This window comes from Mustela putorius, unplaced genomic scaffold (genome assembly GCF_011764305.1).
Source record: "Mustela putorius furo isolate JIRA1106 unplaced genomic scaffold, ASM1176430v1.1 tig00000832_pilon_pilon_pilon, whole genome shotgun sequence".
NCBI lineage: Eukaryota > Metazoa > Chordata > Mammalia > Carnivora > Mustelidae > Mustela > Mustela putorius.
Window position 1 is genome coordinate 428440 of NW_025421491.1, and position 20974 is coordinate 449413.

Below are 20974 nucleotides of genomic sequence, written 5' to 3' on the forward strand. Positions count from 1 at the left end.
ACTACTGGGTGTTTATCTGAAGGATACATAGTGATTTGAGGGGGCACATGCACCCCAATGTTTACAGCAGCAATGTCTACAGTAGTCAAGATCCGGAAAGAGTCCAGATGTCTCAGTCTCTCAACAGATGAATGGATTAAAAAATATATACATATATATATATGTGTGTATATATTTTTTAAAGCAAACCTTGAGGCCATATTAGCCACACAAGTGCAGAAAGGGCCCTTTCCTGTCAGTACCCCCAGCAGGCTATGAGGCCCTGTGTCCCCCTATCCATACCCCACTGCGGCAGGTGGCTGTGTGTCAGAGCTGGGGCCCAGGCCAGGGCCCTCACTATGCCTAGAGCACACCCTATGGCCCACTCTACTTCAAAGCCCCATCCACAGCGGCCTGTGGGCTTCACATGCCTCCCTCTAAGTCAGTGTTTCCCAAACCGAAGCTTGGGATCTATGAGTAATTCATGAAACCAATTTAGTGAGGCTTAGACATCATTAGGGGGACAAAAAGGAAAGGAATAGAATGGGAAGAAGAAAAAAAGTGGACTAGAACATAGCACAGCGCATTGCACATAATAATGCTAAACGTCCTCTGCAGCCAATTAAGCCGACTGTGCTCTTTGTCTGTGGGGGCCCAGTGTGCCATGGCTGCAAACAGTAGCCTCCTCGGTAGTGTATGCAGCCTGTTGATTGTATGTGTTGCCCTAAGGGACCTTGGAGACAGCCCTTTTGGTGGATGCTGGGGTCTGACCTCATGGCTATCTCCAATTTAGGCTGCAGACAGGTATGCGGGGTGCCTTTGGAAAGCCCCAGGGCACAGTAGCCAGGGTCCACATTGGCCAAGTCATCATGTCCATCCGTACCAAGCTGCAGAACAAGGAGCATGTGATTGAGGCCCTACGCAGGGCCAAGTTCAAGTTCCCTGGCCGCCAGAAGATCCACATCTCCAAGAAGTGGGGCTTTACTAAGTTCAATGCGGATGAATTTGAAGACATGGTGGCTGAAAAGCGGCTTATCCCAGATGGCTGTGGGGTCAAATACATCCCTAACCGTGGTCCCTTGGACAAATGGAGGGCTCTGCACTCATGAGAACCTTAGCACTACCCCTTCCCGTCATATTCATGCCCACCAATAAATCCAACTTCCTGTCAAAAAAAAAAATAATGCTAAACGTCGAACTGTTTCAAGTGTATATATACACACATGGTGTATGTGTGGTGTGTGCAGAGAGTGGCATGTGTGTTATGTGGGGTGTGTGTGTGTGTTTGTGTGTGTGTGTGTGTGTGTGGCGAGAGGCAGAGGGAGAAACAGACTCCATGCTGAGCACAGAGCCCAGTGTAGAGCTCCATCCCAGGACCCTGACATCATGATCTGAGTCAAAATAAGACACTTAATTGAGCCATCCAGGCACCCCTCATACTGTTTTTCTTCAAGATGAATATGCTTCATTCCCCTCAAACCCTGGGGCTCTTTCTGGTTGTGGGGCAGCAGGCTTCACTTCCTACAGGTCTCGGGCAAACATGAAAAATACAAAATCTCATGTTCCCAGGCTTCACTCACTTCCCACCCAGCAGCCAGCACCTTCTTGCTAAAATGCAAATTCCATCCCTTGGTCCTTTGCATAGGACTTCTGGGGCTCCCATCATCCTTGAAATGAAATGCGGACTCTTCCACTGGGCCAAAGGCCACCTCTTCCTGTCCCTACTTCCTGCTCCAGTCTTTCGCCGTAGCCCAACCCATTCTCTGCCCTGTGAGGCTTAATTCATGTCTGACCTTGACCTGGTTTCCCTTGTCCCTATGGGCTGGGCATGCAGATGCTCTTCCTTATCTCCAGAAGACCCTTAGCCTCCTCTCTTCTGGTCCCTCCTTCCTTTCCTGGACTCAGCTTAGCTGTCCCTGTCCCCAGATATGGGCAGGATGACCCTCCCATCAAACCCCCAGCACCTTGCACTTCACCCATCACAGCACGGTGACATCACGTCGGTGGGGGGTGGGCTACATGCCCCTGGGCTGTGTTTCCCTGACTCGTCCTGCATCTACCACACAATGCCACCAAAGCTCTTAACCCGTGCTGACGCTGTTGCGAGCTTCTGACATACTAGGTAACGTGTTCATGTCAACCCCGGGAGCCAGGAGCCACTAACACCTTCCTCCTACAGGCGAGACAACAGAGGCTCAGAGAGGACAAGTAACTTGCCCAAAGTCACACAGGAAGTGGTGAATCTAGGACCCTAACCTCGGAGTCTGGGTCCAGAGCCCTAGTTGTGACCACAATGTAGAAGGCATTCAAGGAGAACAGGTCACGTGGGTTGTTAAGAGAAAGAGAAAACTTAAAAGTTCTGTGGAACCTTAGCTGACCTTTAAAGACGGCAGATCTTGTTAAAAAGAAGGTTCAGGGGAGCCCCTAGACGGGGTTGGAGGTAACCCGTGGCATGGGGGCTGGAGCGAGCTGGATTTTTCTGTATATGTCCACCATGGTGCTCTGTGGACTGGAGGTGGCCCTGGAAGTGGGGAGGTCCAGGATTGAGGAGGCACTCTGGTGAGGCGGGCATGATGTGGGAGAAGGAACAGAGCACTCAGCTACGAGAGAGCTACTGTCCCCCACACCACCCCCACCACCTGCCCTTTCAGGGCACAGGAAGAGCCAGAATATTGAAGCATATTAAGCATTAATATGTTTCATTTTTACTAAAATAATATCCTATTTTATAATATTTTAGTAATATTTGATCTATATTTTATTAAGATTAATTTTAAATTGATAATAGTAATTTATACTATTAATATTTCATTAATACTAAAATATTTTAATGAGATTTTATTTTATTTAATAAAAAGCATATTAAAACATTAAAGTATTCTGTGAGGTGGTTTGCTGTGGATTATGTGATACAATCCCCGAGCACAGTACATTTCCCAGAGGGCTTATCATGTTTTGTGTGACTGTGAGTGCATTCCTTTGGCAGAGCTTAAAGAAGTCCTGAGATCATACTGGGGTGAAGTGAGGGAGCTTCTAAGAACACAGGTCCAGCGAGCTCGTGTCCTGGGTCATGATAAAGACGGACCTGAGCCAATCACACTTTGATCTCCAAAGAGAAAGGGGCCCCAGCTGACTTCTGGGATCTAGATGGAATGACTGAGTGCATCAGCGTTGCCTCAGAACTCTTATTTTATTAGAACTGCGCCTGTCCCCCCGGGGGGAGACCTGAGGGGTATGGAGCTTGCTGACCTCTGGATCCAGGCTCTGGCTTTTAATCTCTTTAAAAAATTAAACTTCACCTCAAACGTCCTGACCTGCCCAGTAAGTACAAGCGCACCTTGAGCAAAGACTCCCACTTTAAGCAAATCCTTGTCCTTCCCTCAGCCCATCTACTGTACTGTTGGTGGTAACGGGGTATTTTGCATAAAATCTCCAATGCGTGAATGCATAAGGAAGTACATATGATAATTTTCTAATGATATTTACTTGCAATGAATTGGTTATGGGGTCAGACAACTGGTTTCTGTTCAGATGCATTCGTTCATCCTTAAGACAACCTTTAGACTGGGCAGACCACATTTTAGGAGCGCTGGGTGAGATGCGTAGTGAGTCAAGGGCCAGTAAGCCGGACCCCGCGAGAACTCTTCCTGCCTTTGTCTCAGCTCTGAGGCTCTGAGTCGGGTATAGCAGACGAGGCTCCATTTGCCCCGGGAGCAGAGAGTGTTCCCCTGTAGTCAGATTGCTAGTGTCTAGCTCAAAGATTGATGAGGCTCACCAGACCTGGAAGGTTTCCTTGCACGACTCTGGGCTAGCCGAGCAGCAGAGCTGCCCCGGCATTGAGGGTACGAAGCTGCAGCAAGAGAAGGGGAAAACCAGGAGGGAGGAGAGAGTTTTTGAGACTGGCATGAGGAGGTCTGGGGCAACTCTTACTATCATGGCATCATCTGCGACTCCCCACTCCACACCTCAGGAACCCGACTTGGCCTCTGTAGGTGGCCGCCAGCCACTCTGCTTATGTTTTGACCTCACTCACGTCCTTCTGTGTCTTTAGATATGTGAACTCGCATGACTCCCCCATGGGGTGCCTGTGTCCGTGCCCTCTGTTAATCTGAGCGAACCATCCGTGTGTGCCAATATGGCAGTGGGACAAGACCTTTGAACTATGTGTTGATCACCATGGGAGTAAAAACAGCGTAGGTTAGCAAATTTTTAAAAAAGATCTTTTATTTATTTATGAGAAAGAGAGAGAGCACGTGCGCACAAGTGGGGAAAGGGGCAGAGAAGAGAAAGAAGTAGACTCCCCTCTGAGCAGGGAGCCTGATGGGGGGCTGCATCCCAGGACCCCGGGATCATGACCTGAGCTGAAGGCAGACGCTTAACTGACTGAGCCACCCAGGCGCCCCTGATGAGGGGACAGAAGGCAAGCTGAGGACAAAGCTGAAGCTGACACACCACAATCCACCCCCCCAGTGGGCTATATGTGACATTCCTCAGGCATTCCTGGCTGCCCTAAAGGAAAAACAAATAGTTAATTTGTGGAGATCACAATCCTGCAAGACCTGAGCCTCCCTCCGTTTACAAATGTCCTAGTGATTTATAAGGAAGAAGCTTTCTTATTAACAGCCTAATTTCCAGAGACCCATCACTCAGTTTCCTGAAGCCCTAACATCACCCTTTCCTCCATGAAATTGAGGGAGGCTGAGGCAGAAAGAAATGTAGATGAGACTGAATTTCTTTTAAACCTGCAGGCCATTGATAAGGACTTGTGATAGGAGGACTGTAACAACTGTAACATTCCTCCAGGAACCTCCCAACTATCCTACTGTTAAGGCCTTACTAGAGAGGTAAATAACCTCAACCTGACCATACCAAGTCCTCTGGCATCCTGTGAGCCTTCTTTAATATACGAAACTTCTTTCTTGAAACCTCTCTTTTCCCTTACCTCCCCCAACCACATAGCCATCTTTCACAACCCCGGGGCTGCAACGCTTCCTGCCCACGGGTCCTGGCCCCGCGCTTCAATAAACCACCATTTTGCACCAAAGATGTCTCAAGAATTCTTTCTTGGTTGTCGGCTCCGGACCCCACCCCACCAAACCTCACCTATATTCCAAAACCACATCACTCCAAGATGAGCACATTTCTAGAAAACAGTGGAGCAAACATTTAAAAAATATACATGGTTGGCTCAGTCGTTAAGCGTCTGCCTTCGGCTCAGGTCATGATCCCAAGGTCCTGGGATCGAGCTTCACATCAGGCTGCCTGCTCAGCGGGAAGCCTGCTTCTCCCTCTCCCACTCCTCTGCTTGTGTTCCCTTTCTGTGTGTGTCTCTCTGTCAAATAAATGAATAAAATCTTTAAAAAATATATATGTAAATTACACACACACACACACACACACACATCTTTAAAAAAGTTAACTAAATAGAAAACATGGTGACTGTTCCGGGCTGAATTGCATCCACCCTAACTCCATATGTTGAAGTCCTAACCCCCAGTATCTTAGAAAGTGACCGTAATTGAAATAGGGCCTTACAGAGGTTTAAGGGCCGTGTTACTGGGTGGTTCAGTTGGTTAAGTGTCTGCCTTTTGCTCAGGTTATGAGCCCAGGATCCTGGCACAAAGTCCCACATCAGGCTCCCTTCTCAGCGGGGAGCCTGCTTCTTCCTCTGCCTGCTGCTCCCCTGCTTGCACTGGCGTCAAATAGATAAAGTCTTAAAAAAAAAAAAAAAAGAGTTAATTAAGTGTCCTTAGAAGAAGAGATGGGGACAGGAGGTACACCGCACCGAGGGCGGACCAGAAAGACAGAGAGAAGTTTGCCATCTACAAGCCAGGGAGACAGGCCCAAAAGGAATCAACCCTGCTCACCCCTGGCCTCCAGAAGCGCGAGACAACACATTTCCCTGGTTTGAGCCCTTGGCTGTGTCTGTGGCACTTGGTTACAGGCCCTAACACAGCGGCCATCTTGGGTTTCGTAGCCACTTTTCTGCTGGGAAATGGTTCCCTCTGCTGGCCTTCGTGTTACAGGCCAGCCGCTCTGAAAGCCACGACTTCCTGCTCCCACCCTGCATCATTAAACACAAAGTACTTAGATGCTCCCTGACAGAATCCTTTCTAGAATCTTTATGGAATAGACTGTAGGATCTTTATAGAATTCTTCCCCTGGAATCAGGGTTGATATTAAAAATACTCAGCACCTGCGACGGCTCCCTATTGCGCCAAGAGGGTAGGGGCAGGTGGGGAGGGGTGCTGCGGGGCTGTGAGGAGGGCTGGAGGGGGAGGAAGGGCTACATGGCCAGAGCAGTGTGGGGAGGGCTGGCGGGGGCTCAGGGGTAGAGACACTGACCTCTACGGAAGGTGAAGCTGTGCTGGGCGTCAGGCAGAAGGTCACTTTATAATCTATACAAATAGCTTCCTATCACCGCCTTATAAAGCTGCAGATCTTTAACCTGGTCTAGAGCTCCCGGAAAGAGTCCACAGGCGGGTACCCTTTTCAAAGCAGGAAGTCACGGTCCTGCTGTGGTTTGTGGCTCTTCCCTTATAAATCAGGTTAATGCTATCAGCTGCTCTCTCCTTGCCGCGGTCCAGCTGGGAACGGGAGAGCAAGTCTGGACCAAGTCTGCGGAGTCGCAGTCAGAATGGCAAACTTTCCACCACTCTCCGCCCGTGGCAGCGCAATGAAACAGAGGGCAACCCGCGCCGCTTGTGCTCCCAACAGCTATCCTGAGATTAGAAAAATCAGCCCCTAGAATTGTGCTGGGTGCGCTTAGTAGGTACCCCATAAACACTTTTCAAAGGAGTAAACGCTGACTGGGCATCATGAAAACACTGGCAGCCTATGTGTTCTGAACTTGGGTGGTCTCTCGACTTCTAGGTTGCCTGGATGATGTGAGGAATTTGCTTCTGTTTTAAGTCCGGGGAAGCACGTTTTTGTAACATGCGCCCAGTGCATGTCTTCTGGATGCGAATGAGAAAGATGGGGTGTACGCGCAGAGGAGGCTGGCCCATTCCGCCTCAGCTTCCGTGACCCAGTCCTATCAGAGGACCCAGCATTTGACATAGGGACTGTCCTGGCGTGTCCAGGCTACACAGAGGGCAGAGTGTGGACCAACTATTTCCCTTAAAAGGATCAGGTAGCTTCTGATGACTCCTGAGTCGAACATTCCATTTGTTCCATCATTCACGTCTTCTGGAAGCATTGGCTGAGTGCATCCCATGTGCCTGACCCATTCAGGGCTTCCAGCAGAGAGCACAAGGGACACAGACCCTCCTTTCTGGGAGCTTCCACGCTCATCAGAGACAGACAATGCCCCAGGTGCTGTGATCGAGTTGAGGCTAATTATGGGGGAGGACAGGCTGATCTGAGAGTGGACAACGAGCAAGGTCAGCTGGGAGGGGCTGCGCAGGCTAACCTGAAAAGCCACCTCTAAGGTAAGACTTGAAGACAGAAGATCCCGAGTACATGCCCAAGGCAGCACACGCCACCAGAGCATTGCAAGGGGGAGGGTGATGGTGCGTGGGGACTCAGATCCAGCTGCGGTGCTGTTTGACCCAATTCCCATGAAGGCATCCTCTGCCTGCCAAGCCCAAGCCTGGGCTGCAGTGGTCCAGAGAGTATGTCTTTCCCAAACTTCCCAACGTTGCTGTGTGGGCGGACAGGTCCCGGAGCCTGGCTCATTCAGGGGACGGAAAGTACACCCAATCACCAAGAGCTAACCAGTCACTCGCTGCTCCTCATAGATAACGGTCCTCATCTTTACCTCTTTATTTACGTATACTGGTCTCTCCACTTGGGTTAAACCAGTTTCCATGGGTTCACTTTGCCCCTCAGGGAGCTACGCACTGATTTCCCTGTTGTCCTCGCCTCCTGCAGAGCAGGAATTTTTTTAAAAAGGAGGCAGGGTTGACGGAGGGTAAGGTGGAAAGAAGGCAAACAGAAGGCGAATGGGATGAGAAGCATGGATGGCTTTGACGGTGACAAATGATTGCGAAGCTAACTGTCACAAGTGGGTCTGGAGAAGGGTCCAACCGGGTTCGAATCGGGATCAGCTGAGCCACTGCTACTGTTGCTGGGGCTTGGTGCACCCCATTCTTTCAGGGACACATGCCGTGTAGATATTTCTGCTTTTCTGCTCAGGTTCATGCTCGCTGGTTGCCTCTGTGATGGGACGCTCAGCCCCGGGCCAGGCTGGCTCCCTTCTATTTCCTCTGACTTCCTCCCAGAATCCAAAGTTCATAGGCACTTTTTCCCATCCCCCTGGCAGCTGGGTTCCTTCCTTGGGCTCTGTCCTCAAATAACTCAGCTGTCGTCTCAGATAGATCTGGTCACCCCGAGAGTGTACTTCCTATCTTCTGCATGGAGAACATACATTCTTTCCTTAATGCATCAGCAAATATTTCTGTGCCTAGTATTCTGTACTATTCTGTGCTACAGTGTAGCAGGGGATGCAAAGACTGAAAACCAGTATTGTCAACTAAAATCATAGGAACATAGGAAACATAGGAATATGTAGGAAAGTGTGAGATCCACAGCCCAAAGTGCAGTGGCTCCCTGCCTCTCTCTCTCAGTGCTACCCAAGGCATGGATTTTCGTATATGATGCATTCTCTGGGGCGGCACTTTTTCTGTCCTTTGCCCAACCATGAAAACCTCTGGAATTTAGGGAATGATGAGATATTGTCAAAGGAACAATCTTAAACTTTTTTCTATTCTATTTCTCGGGAGTGTCATCATTTAGACATGGTGATACTTAGTAACAATTCACCATCGAACGCCCTCTACTGGGCCCCATCCATCAGTGGCTTGGGTGATTGCAGCTGAGCACAGCTGGCAAAGACGACGCTCTATTCTGCATACAGATACTCTTCAAAGGAATAAACCATGTCCTTAAAACTGCCTTGGCTTCCAAACTGCTGACCACAGTTGGCGGAGCAACATCGTGCCCTAGAGATAAGCTCTTGGAAAGGGGCAGCTGCTCTCATGTTCTTTGTTGCCTGGGGTCTGTCCTTGCTCAGAGGACCGTGTGAAGGCATGTGTCTCATGTGTCTGCGTGTTCTGGTTGGAGGCCGGAACTGTCACCCTGGGCCTCTCTGACTCTCAAATTCTTTGTGTCGAAACACATGGACCTTAATGCCTATCTTGCAAGGGCTGTTGTGGGAATTTGATAAAATTAATTTTGTAAGAGCCCTCAGCACTGCGTTGGCATTAAACCTTTGCTCAATAAATATTTACTGTGCAAAAAAAAAAAAAAAAAAAGAGAAAGGTATTTACTTAAAGAGTCTGTTATGTCATTGTTCTTAATAAAGGTAAGTAAGAGATCTCTCTAAATGACATAGTCCTAAGATAAGAGCAGGTGGAAACTGTCTCAAGTGGAATTGCCTAGATGGTTATCATTGTTCCATAGGCTTCAGTTAATCCACTGTTCCTTGGTGCCTTTCCTTCCACTAGGACTTGTTCTGTGGGTGAGCCCTATTGGCGGGGGGCTCTGGTAATTAGACTAAGGTCATGCGTCTGTCTCCGGCGGGCCAGTTAGCTCAGCTTGGCTCCGTGTCCATACACATTGATCTTAACCCAGCTGGCAGACTCACAAATGTGTGACCACGTCCCAGAGGACCCCAGGGGGACGCTTTCTGTGAATACCTCCTCAGGCTGCTGGAACAGCAAGAACACAACCTCCCTGTTATGGTCACTGTGACCTGAAGGTGGCGCTGTTTCTCAACGAAGAAGGGCTCTGGGTCGGTCGGAGGCCGACACCTCATTTTAAAGGGAGTGTGACTGGTGGCAGCCTTGGAGAGAATCTTCAAAGTAATTTGATTTATTTCTCTCACTTTCTAGGCAAAGAAATGGAGACCTAGAGATTTTTTAAAAAAAATCCAACTCTTTCCTCAAGCCAAGCCACGGAGGTGAGGCTAAACAGGGGTCTCCCACATTATAAACTTCTGCTCTTTTCACTCCGCTGGGCGTGGCCTGGTCCTCCAGGGCACTAAGAGAGTAATTACGTTAAGAACCAAATCAAATCAATCATGGGTACTTAATTGGTGATATTTCCAGAGATTTAAACTGTCATTGAATTTTGAATGCCTGTTACTCCTAACCACAGGCCAGATTTAAATTGTGGGTTTTTGTTAGTTTGTTTGTTTTCAGATTTTATTTATTTGAAAGAAATACAGCAAGAGAGAGTGTGAGTGGGAGGGAGAGGTTGCTTGGACCTCCTGCTGAGCCAGAAGCCCAAAAGAAAAATAACCAATTACTAAGGGAAAAAAAAGGAAAAGAAAAAGAGCTGGTGCTCACTTTCTGTTGAAGTTCCTGTTCACCTAACACATTTTGTTTTTTGAAGATTTTACCTATTTATTTGAGAGCGAGCATGAGCAGGGGAAGCAGCAGAGGGAGAAGCAGTTTCTCTGTTGAGCAGGGAGCCCGAAGTGGGACTTGATCCCCGGACCCTGGGACCGTGATCTGAGCTAGAAGGCAGACGCTTAACCGACTGAGCCACCCAAGTGCCTCATTCAGCCTCTCCTCTCATGCCAGAGTTCTGTTTTTCCCACGGGGTCCTCATTAGTCGTGCAGAGCCGCAGATGTTTACTGAGGCCACGGTGTGGCTGACACTCGTCTGAGGTTTGAGAGTAAAGATGAAAGTCTTGGCCTTTTGGAGCTTATGGGGTAGGCAGAGCATAAACCTTCTTGTCTAGAATATGTGGTATGTCCTTTAGTGATAAGCTGCAGGAAGGAGGCAGCAGGGTGAGGGAACAGAGCGTGGGAAAGGAGACAGTGGTCTGCAGATGGTTAGGAAGGGGTCTCCGGTGGTGGTCGGGGGCTCTGAGCAGGGAGGGGCCACAGAGAGGGCTTGAAGCACCTCCCCCCACCGCCCCGCAAATCGCCATGTGCCACGGTTTCCAGATTTAGCAAATAAGAATACAGGACACCCTCTATTTTTGCATTTGACTTTGATGTTGCCTTTCAGACCATAATAAATAAGATTTTGGTAGAATAGACTTATGTGTCATATTGGAATATGTCCGATTTAGAAGACGGGCTAGAATGCAGGGCATGTACTAATGTGGAGTGTAATTTTTTAATATTCGGGACATTTTTACAACTAAAAACTTACACCATTTATCTGAAGTTCCAATTTAACTGGGTGTTCTGGATTCTGTCTGGGGAGTCTCTGTGTGACCAGACAGGCCGTGGCTGGAGGAGGTGGCTTTCTCTGCGCAATCACTACTTCCCTTCTCCATCGACCTTCGCCTGGCCCCCTGGGCCCTGGGCAGGGGCACCGGGACACAATGGCTGTCTGTGGACTTCTTGTGTTATCCCCTCAGATGACGTCTGGATGGAGTTGTCAGGTTAGAATTTCCTGAGCTAAATACTCCTTAAAAAATCATTTTCAAGTAAACAACCTCACATCTCTAGGTGTACGTTGCACTGTGAGTGTATCACACATCTACCCCTGGGGGAAGAAAAGCTGTTCGTCCCTCGGTCGGTCTAATCTGTCTGGGAGAAGCCCATCATTTATTTCTCAGGCAACGTCAACCCAAGGCAGTGTTTGCAGTTTTCCAAGTGCTGTTTTTGATGTGGGATGAGCAGCTCCTCCCGCCTCTTCCCAGAAGAGTCTCTGGCGTAACATCTGTGGGTCTGTGCTTGGCACCAAGCCGTTAACCTTCCAAATTTAAATAAGGGGAAATCCTTCTTGTCTTCATCCTCCTCTGCTTTATTTATTTTTACAAAACCACACCAGCTGGCAAGGACGGGGCTGCTGACTTAACGCCCGGGTTACATCACTTTTTGGTAATTGACCTCTTGCAAAGCCCAGGCAGGAAGGGAAGGTTCTAGAACTTGAAGGTTTTGTGTTTTCTAATTAGGGTATGATGACGGTAAAGAGACCACCTGACTGAGCTGAGACAACCTGAGGGGCCACTTTGCTGTCTTCCCTCCGGTACTTCCGGACACCTGCGGTTAAGAGTTAAAATAATCAATAACACCCAACAAAGTCAAGTTTCCGCTGCATTTCAGGAAAGCAAGCCCCACCAAGGAGAGAGAGGCGCCCCTGCAGCTGAGTTTAGGAACAGAGCTTCCTCGCTCCTCCTGGCTTGGGACCTCCCAGGGTGGCAGCGGGTGACAGGCAGCAGGGACACAAGCCAGCCTGTCGCCGTGAGTCTGTGGGTCCCGGAACTGCAAATGGGACAGTTCTTGGATGGCGCTGGAATGGGCCAAACTGCCCGAGATCAAGCTCTGTAGAAATACTTTGTACAAGTAACAGCAACACGGCGAACTCCACTTCAAAACGGTTTTAAATGAGTTGATTCTAAAGTACCCCTGAAGCTAGCCGGGTTTTCCCCCAAGTAATTAGGAATACACTCTTTTGGGGCACCTGGATGGCTCGGTCGGTTAAGCGTCTAACTCGATTTCAGCTCAGGTCGTGATCTCAGGGTCCTAGGATCGAGCCCTGCATTGGGCTCCGTGCTCGCCGGGGCATCTGCTTACGATCCTCTTCCTCCACCCCTGCCCCCGACTCGTGCTCTCTCTCTCTCTCTCTCAAATAAATAAATAAAATCTTCTTCTTTTTTTTTTTTTTAAAAGATTTATTTATTTATTTGACAGACAGAGAACACAAGTAGGCAGAGAGGCAGGCAGAGAGAGAGGAGGAAGCAGGCTCCCTGCTGAGCAGAGAGCCCGATGTGGGGCTCGATCCCAGGACCCTGGGATCATGACCTGAACCGAAAGCAGAGGCTTTAACCCACTGAGCCACCCAGGTGCCCCAATAAATAAATAAAATCTTCTTAATAAAAAAAAGGATTTTCTTTCTCCCTCTGCTCCTCTCACCACACACTCTTTATCTAAAATAAATAAATGAATCTTAAAAAAATAAAGGAATACACTTTATCTTGGTTTCTTACGCTCTATTTTCGATAAAAAAGTGAGACGGCCTGTGTGAAAAGAAATTTAGTTGCTGTTCACATTAATTCATGGCTCTAGGGGAGAATAAGTGAACGGAGACTTCTCTGCTGTTCTCTAGTGCACTAGGTGCTTGCTCAGTTTGTAATTTTTAAAAAACATTTTCAAAATTTGGGTTCATGAAATAAATCATGCCTATTGTGTGTGTGTGTGTGTGTGTGTGTGTGTCTTGCATTTGTATTTTTCATATTCTACGGGCTTTCCAACTCATTAGTTATGACTTGGATTTGTGCAATCGGGACCTTTGTTAGAAATTTCAAGGTCACGATAAAGGGAAATGCTCAATAAAAGTGAAAAACAGGAAAACCTACCACCAAAGATCAAATGAAACCAACCAACAGAGCAGTCAACCAATAAGTACATAAAAAGAAGAAAGGACAGTTCCATTTTAATTACTCACTGGGCTATATCGGGGTGAATCTGAAAAAATGTAACACGAAAGCAAATTTTAACATGTACAACGTCAGTAGGAAGATTGATGACAATATTAAGTATTTTGCTTATAAATATACTTGTCACATTAAGTAAGGTAAAGTGAAATTACATGGAATTTGCACATGAACTACAGAAGTCATGCTACTTGTCCCAGTTGCATTTTTTAAAACAATTGTTTCTATATTGCAATCACGATACATATACATTGTAGGAAACTGAAGACACAGAGACAAGCAAAAAGAAAACAATTAAAATCACAGGTAATCCTAGTAGGCAGAGAGGCCCTCTGGGAATTTCGGTGTACATCTTTCCAGTTTTTCTCTGTATGCATGTGTTTTTAAAAAGTGGTATTGCTCAGATTATTCAATTTGTGTACGAGATGGCAAAGGGAGGACCCTGAAGAGAGAGGAAGAAAGATGAGATGAGCAACAACTGATAATAACACAGGAAATAATAATAACAACACAGGAAACAGAGAGCCGCTGGGCAAGCAGCAGAGTGCCATAGTTCTCTGCAGCTTTTATCTGTGTCCTGAAATTTCCAGCCTTACAGCCACTTAGATGTTTTGTGTGGGTTAAGAGCACATCTCTGCATGATTTAAGAAAGAATGAGTAGGAGTTCTTTCTTAGCTGTGATTAATTGCAGAAACAGGTGAAAGTTCCATCCTTGTCCTGTTCTGCACCTTGCAACGGTAATCACATGGATTTAGTGGTTAAGAGCCTAGCACATTTTCTTCTCGGTTTTTCCCAGACGAAGGCACTTGTCAGGAAACGTCTCGCTTCTACCCTTCTGCGTTAAAGGTGTGCATGGTGAAGGAGAAGCTAATGCAAGAGCCGAGCATGTACACCCACGCCAGAGGCCACCGCCAGAGACCTTCTAGGTTAAAGACCAGCGGGAAAAAACTGTGTGGCGGAAGAAAATGAAAAACCTCACATATTTGCCCAAATCCTGAAAATACATAGGCAATAAACGGACTTGGGCTGCATCATTAGGAAACTCTGCAGTGGGGTGCCCGTGCACAGAAGCCAGTGTTAACAACAGAACCCAAATAGGTGTGTGTTTCAGCCGGGCGTGGCACCATATTGCTGGCGACATGAGGATGTTAATTTCACAGTCTTCACAGATAAGTTTAAACATAGGAACATGTCACAAATAAGCAGCAGTCTCCGCGAGGCCACATCAGCTGGGATTTCAGCCTGCCGTTTTTAAATTCAGCCGGGTCCCCGAGGACCAATCAATATTGGTGGCAATTATTCTTAGTACACAGTCCAAATGAAATGGGTGTGTGTGTGTGTGTGTGTGTGTGTGTTTTCTTTTTTATCAAGGTGGGAGACTGTGATATAGAAATAAGCAAATTCCCTGGTGGATGGCAATTGGGCCTCTAACAGCTGCCACAAGTCGGCTGTGGATGTCTTCTGCCTGGTCCTCGGGAATAGTCCCATAATGACCACATTATTTTAACCCTTCGACGTGAGCTGTGTTTGCAAGCACAGCTCAGGAGAAACCTAGCACGTGTCAAACAAAGAGAGGCTGAAAAAAACAAATAAATAAACAAGCCGGGAGCATCTCCCAAAGCAGCTGCTGGGAGCATTACCTTATGCACATGTTTTATTTACACCCCGGTTTCTAAGCCGCAACCTCTAGAGGGCCAGTGCTTGGGACACAGGGATGTTTTCACGAAACAGAGTCAGTTTACATTCTGTAGGGAAAGATGGTGAAAACCTTTCCTTCTTTCTTTCTTTCTTTTCTTCCTTTTTAGTTTCTAAAAGGCTGACATTGAATTATGCAAACTCCTAGATTTTACTCTTGGAAAAGTTAGTTTTTCATGAAAGAATTTTTGTCTACAGCGGGTTGCTTTGAGGAGGTGTAGTGGAAATGAAGTGGGGAATGAGAAGCAGAGTAACGGGGGAGAAATGGTCCTTAGCACGGCAACTGAAGTTCTTTCTCCTGGTGGTGCCCAAGTTTGAATTTGTTGGCACTAACCTTAAGGGATCTGGCTAGCAATCCTGATAAAACTCAAGTCATCAACGGAGGGAAGAGGGGGCAGAAAAACACCCTCTGTTAAGACAAATAAAGATGGTGTTTGAATTTCCAAGTCCTTGGAGGATTTTTTGGTCTTCAGCCTGCTCCCGTATTGAGGTTTTCATCCAATTTGGGGTTTTGATCTAATTAATCACTTAAAACGTCATAGTGCTAGGAATCTAAAATTATTCCAAGATCATTTTACTTTAGCTTTTAAAAACAGAACAGATCAGGACTGTGTGCTCTGTTTTTCCCTGCGTTTTCAAACCAGCAATTCTCCTTAAAAAATGCAGCAGAAAATGAAAAATTCTGGAAAAGAGACCAAGAGGCAAGTAAGAAAAGCCCATAATAAAAACAACCCTTGTGGTTCTTTCTAGAGACTCAGTCGTCCACTCGCCATCTTGGAATGAGGGATTTTTCTTGTGGAATTTGATTATTTTTCTCACACTGAAATGAAAACAATAAGGAAGGAAAGGGAACTATTGGTAGAGTTTCAAGAACATAAAAATCGATCTACCCCCCAAAAGTATCAGGCGTACGTGGATCCTTCTCTCTAACTTGGGGAGGATTCCAGAAGGGAGGTGGGGGGTCAACGTAGGAACAGAAGTTGAGCCTATCGAATCTACAATGGTATTTCTTTCTTTCTTGCCTGAAATAAGGGTGTGGATGAGGTCTTTATGCACTTATAATTCTCCATTGCCTTGTCAATCATGATTCTTTCCGTTTGAGAGAGCGGATCAAGGTTGCGGGGAATTGGTGGTTAGAAGTCAGTATTCTAAAGCTCAAAACTACTCTGCTTTTGCCTCCTCCTCCCCCACTTTGAAAATGTTTTAGAAGAAAGGTTCCTGATTGCAGTGGTGATTTGTGGTTAATATCATTAGACTTCTGGTTTGGATTAATGCAGCTAATTAGTTTCTGTCCTTGACTTTTTCCAATTAAAGCACAGAGGCCTTGGTGCTAAACACCTGGGCAGATTACCTAATTAGATGACAGAAACATAGACAATTGTTCCTAGGTAATTATTTTAACTTTCACTGCTTGTTTGGTACTAAACACACTGATGAAAAGGGCATCCTTTCTACCTCATGAATGACAAGACAGCAGCTCCTGGGCTAGAAAAACCGGTTCTGCCTACTCTACAGAAAACATCGAGTCCTTTTTTGGTGACGATGTGCAGAAGAGACAGATTTGTGACTTTTTGTGGTTGTGTGTGTGTGTTTTGTTTTGTTTTATCCAGACATGGGTGCACTATGCTCTTGGGTGTTCTGGGGATCATGCCTGTCTTTCCCAATGCTAAATAACATTTGGGGAGCCCTATTGCCCTAAAGGTGGAACGTATTCTCTAAGAATTCAGAAGTGAAAACCTGGCTTCTACGTTCTTAAAACACATGCGCGCGCACACACACATGTAAAGCTACTGGGATCTTTTCAACCACGAGTGTGGCCCCACAGATCATTCCCAGCTCAAGCACGCTCCAGGGAAGGGTCAGGTCCAGGTGTCACCGAGCAGGAGGGACCTGCTGCCAATCCTCCCGGGACCCAGAGAACACTTTACCCTTTGAAGCGCACACCAAAAGCTTGTTGCCACCAGCCTGTGTAATCTCAGCCTCGGCCAATCCCTACGGAGCAGCCCGAGGATGCTAGTAGACACCTGCTAAACTCCTGCTCTTACTAATTCCGCCCCACCCAGCCACACCTTCCACCTCATCTCTATCCCTTGGGACATTCCTCCTCATTGAGACCCCTCTCCTAAGAGAGGGGTCTTCTTCTCTTCTTCTTCTCCAAAACCTTTCCTGGAACTCTCCACTGATTTCCTTTCTCTTTCCTTTGAAGCCCGGTAGCTCTGCGAACCGGCCCAGCAAGTCCTCCTGTGTTGTGTTTTGTGTCAACATTGTTCCAGCCCCACTCTCAGGTCTCTGATATTAGCAGCCTCTGCATTTGTTGCTAAGCAACGGCTTGACCTGTGCCAGGCGGGCACTCTTCTAGGCCGTGGCGATTCGGGGAAGATGGAACAAGTTCCTTGCCCACACTGAGCTTCCAGCAACAGGGACGAAAGAGGGCAGACAGCCAATGAGCCAACCAACCACAGATGTGGTCAGGTCAGACAGCGATGAGAGCTGGGAAGGAAAGGGTGTCACTCGATAGGATGAGGAAGGAGCTAACTCAGAGGGTAATGAGGAACACTCACCGAGCACACTCTGAGGTCGTGATTTCTACCTTCCATTTGTCTAATCCTCACAATAATGCCGGGACTTAAGTGCCACTGGTGGTCCCATTCTAGAGAAGAGAAGCCGAGGCCCAGAGTAGTTGGGGAGCTTGCCTGACGTCACACTGCTAAGTCAACAGCAGAGCCCAGGGGTTCTGGCTTCTGGGTCACACTCTCAGCCTGCACTCGTGCTCCCAAGGTTGCCTTCCTTCCCTCTCCTCATGTCATGGCCGCAATGGTGCCTACAGGGTGGGGCCTTGGATGTGGAAGGCCCTGGACTCTGTGGGTCACAGGTGTGCAGACTTCTTCCACTAAAATGAGTCCTGCATCTGACCCTTCCTCTCCCCCATCCTCCTTGCCCTAGTTCAAGCCTGTAGGATCGTGGATTGCGACACCCAGCTTCCTACTTTCTCACTCTGGTCTTCCTAGTTTCTAGTCATTGGGCAGCTCCCGGGGCCTTGAAAGGATGCGGTTCTGATGAAGAGATGAAAATTCATGAGATACCCACCCCTACACCCTCCAGCTGACTCTAGAAAACCCCTTTGAGGGGGCAGGGGTCTGGCCAGAGGGGGGCAGGCTGGGGGCAGCACAGGAAGGCCCAGCCACCCCTCAGATACAGGCAAAAGGCTGGAGGTCCTATCTGTGCCTGGGAAGCTCCTGGGCTCCGGGAAGTCAGCCACCCCATGGAATCAGGCTCTCCTGTGTCCCTTGGACTCCATGGCTGCCATCTTGGACCCAAGTGCCATCTGACCCCACCTTCTCTTACCACGTGTTTTCGTCCTGTCCCAGCTCACCTAGAGGATCTTGAGTCTTCCCAGTTTCTGCCACGCACTAACATGGAAAGATCACCTGAGGACCAGACAAGGGGTAAGGTTCCTCTGGGGCCAGTGGTTCCCTGGTCCAAGTCTCAGTTTACTGACCAGGGAACTAGGCTAATAATAAGTTGCCATAAAGATCCTACCCAGGGACGCTGTATTTAAGCACCGAGCTGGAGGCCTGGGCCCCAGTAGGTGCTCAGTAAATGCTAATTGCCTTTGCTCCTGGAGTTCCCGCATCTGCACGGGTTTCTAAGCCAGTCCTCCTGATACAAGCTCTAATCCTGGCCACCCTTGCTTCAAACCCTTTTCTGGCCCCTGTACACTTAAGAGGATATGCAAATACTGCCCCTGAAGTTTCCCATGACCTGCCTCCAGCCTGACTGTGGTTTCACTTCCACCACATCAATCCCCTTGTCACCGCCTCATTGTGCCCGCTCATAGGCGGTGTGTACTTCGGTCCCATGACCCATTCATGCTGCTCCCCCTGCAACGGGCTTCTTCCCACTCCCTCCTAAAGGGGTCTCACCTGCCTACAGCAGACACTGGAGCTATCTGCCTCACTTCCAACAGCCCACCTCTTTCCGTGCCGCGCAGTCCCGGGAGCTGATTCGGATGGGTGGAGGCTGGGAGCTTCCTGCGCGCGGAAGCACGTGACTCAGGGGGGCCAATCAGATTTGCTCTCCCAGGAAATTGGTGTTGGCTGAGTCAGACCCTGTGCCTGGCTGCACCTGACCCTGGCCGTGGCTGCTGGACGGTCGTGGCCTGCGTGGGCTAGACAAACCCAGTCCGGACAGACTGCTCACTTTTCTTCCTTGAGTGCACAAAGAAGAGCTCAGGTAAGCAGAGAGCAAGATGGTAGTCACTTACAAGTCAAGGGAAGAGGCCTAGGTCGTCTGCTTTATTTCCTGGCCTCCAAAACTGTGAGAAATGCATCTCCACGGGTTAAGTCACTCAGTCCGTGGTAGTGGTTACAGAGACCCGAGCTAAGGACTGCCTGGTGTTACTCTGAATCGTTACACCGCATCATTCAGGCCATGGGTCAGGCCCCACTTTGCACACACTGGAAATGACCACATCAGAACCGGGGGTGAGTCGCAGGGCACAGCTCCTGTGAGGCAAAGACAGCTCGGCTTCCCAGCCTCTCACTAGCCGGCCCACCAGCCTTGTACTTTGTTGTTGGAGAGCCAAGTCGCTAGCCCTGCCCAACTTGAGCAAGGACACTCGGAGCTTTTGCTTTATATCTGAACTTGTTCCCACAAGCGATAGTCTGGGACCAGTGCATATTCTGGCAAAGCAGAATTCAGCCATCCTCTGCAGTGTCCTGCCTGCAGTGACTTACACATGCTCCCAGTAGCAGAGTCAAGGAGAAACTGGGAGACATGCTGGGGAGGCGGGGCGTCTAGCTAAAGGTCTGCGGCCAACATGAGGCCTTCAATTCTCACGTAGAGCTGCCTCTTTCAAGCCGTCCGTCCAAAGGCTTACTGATTGTTCCCCTTCAGTGTGAAGAAATGCTGATGCTTTGGGGCTTCCACAATAAGAAGACCGTGGGCTGGCTTCCCTGTTACAGCCAAGACGGTGATGCCTGAGTAGCTTGATGGCACCTGTGACTCTGGCCATCTAGCATTTGTCATCACCCTGCTGGCATGAATATAACACCTCCTTCTGACCACAGGGTGATTAGAGTGGTTGAGAAGACAGGAGCACCCCCTAACAGGCTACAGAGAACACACAGGGCCAGGCCAGCTGTTCTTTCATCAGAGTGTGTTGGGATGGGCTTGGAATGTAGGAGGCCATCAAATAATTATCAGTGGAATGAATGAATGGGCATCAATGCAGGCAGTTTTGGATACCCTCATATAATTATTGGAATACTTGGGATTTAAAAGTAGGCCTCTGAATTTATCAAATAATTCTACTTTGTCTGTAAGTATTTCTGATGTCCCACATTGTGGTTGTCCTTAAATTAAATGACTGGGTACTGAAGTTGTTCCCAACTCATATCCTCAGCTTCATGTCTCTTTTCTTTCTCCTCCCCTCATGGTGCTCCAGCCACATAAAACTCCCTTCATTCCTGTTGAGGTGGGGAAGGGCAGGCCTTTCTCTGCCCCAGGGTCTTTGCACCTCCCGCTCGCTCTGTTGGAGCTTTCTTTAACCACTACCACTATCACCACCACTGCTACTCATTCTTCAGATCCCAGATTTGATGTCATATCCCTAGGACCACTTCCTTAATCTCCAATTCCTCTGGGTTAGGGGCATCACCTGTGTTTTGGAAGCAAGCTCTCTGGTGTCTTTTCCTCTTCTTGTAAAGGTGCTAATACAATCATGAGGGCCTCCTCCTCATGACCTCATCTGACCCTAATTCCCCCCTGAAGACCTCATCTCCAAATACCATCACATTGGGGGTTAGGACTTTAACATATGAACTATGGGGGGTTACGAACATTTAGTTCATTTCAGCAGTGGACATGCTACCTTGCATGGCTAGATACCTAGCTTGCACTGAGGTCAACCTGTTACTGTCTCTTTTCATATTTGATCAATCATCTGAAAATTTGAGAGGA

The 20974-nt window shown here is 48.1% G+C and overlaps 1 protein-coding gene, 1 long non-coding RNA gene and 1 other non-coding gene across 3 annotated transcripts; 2 read left to right on the forward strand and 1 right to left on the reverse strand.

The window, feature by feature from the left end:
• Positions 1–591: 591 nt before the first annotated feature.
• Positions 592–725, forward strand: LOC123393406. Its single transcript, XR_006608171.1, has one exon. It is a non-coding gene; the product is annotated as a small nucleolar RNA SNORA70 (small nucleolar RNA).
• On the forward strand, positions 725–1160 carry LOC106006291 (60S ribosomal protein L10-like). Its single transcript, XM_013058887.2, has one exon. The coding sequence runs from the start codon at positions 786–788 to the stop codon at positions 1086–1088; it is 303 nt and encodes a 100-aa protein (XP_012914341.1). The 5' UTR covers positions 725–785; the 3' UTR covers positions 1089–1160.
• Positions 1161–13287: 12127 nt separating this feature from the next.
• Positions 13288–19055, reverse strand: LOC106006293. The gene is made up of 3 exons (XR_001180259.2): positions 18937–19055; positions 18359–18441; positions 13288–13760 (listed from the first exon to the last, which is right to left on the reverse strand). It is a non-coding gene; the product is annotated as an uncharacterized LOC106006293 (long non-coding RNA).
• Positions 19056–20974: the final 1919 nt, after the last annotated feature.

Coding starts and splice junctions, on each gene's coding strand:
- LOC106006291 (XM_013058887.2), top strand. CDS start 786: ATGCGGGGTGCCTTTGGAAAGCCCCAGGGCACAGTAGCCAGGGTCCAC.